At 47.2% G+C, this 2500-nt stretch overlaps 1 protein-coding gene across 1 annotated transcript in view; it reads left to right on the top strand.

The window, feature by feature from the left end:
* Positions 1–2500, top strand: part of neto1l (neuropilin (NRP) and tolloid (TLL)-like 1, like) — a gene marked incomplete at both ends in the record, with an annotated part of 58949 nt that overhangs the window by 46041 nt on the left and 10408 nt on the right. Inside the window, one exon of the mRNA XM_083673297.1 lies at positions 1003–1231. Coding sequence (XP_083529423.1) covers positions 1003–1231 — 229 coding nt within the window. The remainder of the gene's footprint in view (positions 1–1002; positions 1232–2500) is intronic.

Raw genomic sequence — 2500 nt, 5'->3', positions numbered from 1 at the left:
TAAATGGATAGTTCAGGTTTTTCGACATTTAGACATCGTTTTCTACTTACTTGGAGTGTTGCAGGCTCATCCAGACACTTGTTTCGGTCATATTTTCATTCTTTGTTTGGCTGGCTTCAGGGCTAGCATTTAGCCATACCAGTATACATGAATGGGATCACTTAAATAAACTAAGTCACTTCAAGAAACTTAAATGATGACTTGGTGAGAAGAGGTAATGACTACTATTTCGGGCAAACATTACAAATTCCGACATATTGGCCATGGTGAAGATGTCACAAAGTGTGACTTTCATTTCATTACAGTGACAGTTCTGTGAAATAAGGGTTGTCATATTCAAACGTGTAGTCATTAATCAGTATTTCAAACACACTCCCAAGGCTATGATGATGAGTAGAAGTATGAGTTTTGCCTTGTTGAACGCTATGGAGTGAGAGCACTTCTCTCTGCTCTCTATGTTTCATCCAGAACATTTTGGGCCTCCAGTCACAGGAGTATGATGATCCTCTGTTAGCTCCATCCAGCCGATGCACACAGACATGAATGCCCAGAGCTTAGACCCATAACAACCATACTCCCTCTCTCTATTTGAGTGTATTTGTCATCGTTTGATATAAGGACATGTAATGACATGAAATGACTTCATCCTCCGATGATAAGACCCTTATAGCTGCATCAGTCACTGGAGCTCAAAGGTAATGACATACATATAGATGGAATATGAATGGAATATGACAATGTCTAAAAACTCTCTCTCTCCTCTTTCTATTTCTCTCCCTCGCATGCTCGTCCGATATCCATTTATCACCCTCTATCGTCTATCTCTTAAAAAAATGCCTTCCCTTTCTCCTCCTATCTCTACTCAATCTTTCCCCCCCTCCCCCCTCTGTCCCTCATTCTGTCTTCTCTCTTTCTCTCGCTCTCTGTCCCTTTTTTCTGTCACCTTTTTCTTTAAAAACCCTTACGCTATCACCCCCTCCCCCCCCCCCACCCCTTTTACAGATCTACCTGCGTTTCCTGGACTACGAGATGCAGAACTCCAACGAGTGCAAGCGTAACTTTGTGGCGGTGTACGACGGCAGCAGCTCCGTGGAGGACCTGAAGACCAAGTACTGCTCCACGGTGGCCAACGACATCATGCTGGTGTCCACGCTGGGCGTTATCCGCATGTGGGCCGACGAGGGCAGCCGGAAGAGCCGCTTCCGCATCCTCTTCACCACCTTCCAAGAACGTAAGGAAGCACACACACAATCTCTCTCTCTCTCTCTCTCTCTCTCACTCTCTTCTCACAGTCACACACACACACACACACACACACACACACACACACACACAAACACGCACAGAATCAGAATCAGAATCAGAATTATTTTATTTGGCCAAGTATATTTGCACATACAGGAAATTGACTTGGTGAGGTTGGTGCATGGACATAAAAAACAAATAGCAAATATTGACAAGAAATTAAAAAAAAATTTTAGCAGAGGCTGTGAAATGGTTATGGGGCATGTACACTATAAATTAGAATAAGTTTAAATAATTAGAAGTTACAAATTACAGTGCATTGTGTGTGTGACAGGATGGGGGGGGGGGTGGAAGTCCCAGAGTCAGCGAGAGGCAGGGGGCTTGTTTGTGAGCCCCACTGCCATGGGGAAGAAACTGTTCAGGTGGCGCAAGGTTTTAGTCTTGATTGACTGGAACCTTTTGCCGGATGGAAGTCTATGGAAGTGACCAGGATGGGAAGGGTCAGCTATGATCTTTCCTGCTCTCTTACTAGTCCTGGAGTGGAACAGGTCCAGGAGAGGTGGCAGGTTGCAGCCGATGACATTCTCGGCTGACCGAATGGTCCTCTGCAGTCTGCCTTTGTCCATGGCAGTGGAGGCAGCGAACCAGATGGTGATCGATGAGCTGAGGATGAGGACTCAATGATGGCCATGCAGAACTCGACCATCACTTTCTGCGGCATGTTGAATTTCTTCAGCTGCCAGAGGAAGAACATCCTCTGCTGGGCCTTCTTGATGGTGGAGGTGATGTTCTCCGCCCACCCGAGGTCCTTTGAAACTATTGTCCCCAGGAATCTGAATGACTCCACAGTGTTAACTGGGGAGTCACACATGATGAGGGGGGCGGTTGGGGCTGGGCTTCTCCTGAAATCTACTACCATCTCTACAGTTTTTAGGGCGTTCAGCTCCAAATAGTTCTGGCTGCACCAGGAAGCCAGGCTGTCAATTTCCTCTCTGTAGGCGGCCTCATCACCATTGGAGATTAATCCAATGAGGATTGTGTCATCCGCGAACTTCAGGAGTTTGACAGAAGGGTGGCTAGAGGTGCAGCTGTTGGTGTAGAGGGAGAAGAGTAGAGGAGAGAGCACACAGCCTTGTGGGGCTCCGGTACTGATGGGGCTCCAAGACAAGCTTGCCCAGCCGCACCTGCTGCTTCCTGTCTGTCAGGAAGTCAGTGATCCACCTGCAGGTGGGCTCAGGTACGCTCAGCTGGGATA

The sequence above is a fragment of the Argentina silus genome (genome assembly GCF_951799395.1).
Source record: "Argentina silus genome assembly, chromosome: 1".
Lineage (NCBI taxonomy): Eukaryota > Metazoa > Chordata > Actinopteri > Argentiniformes > Argentinidae > Argentina > Argentina silus.
Note: the sequence above shows the minus strand (reverse complement) of the source record. Positions and strands in the feature narration are given on the sequence as shown.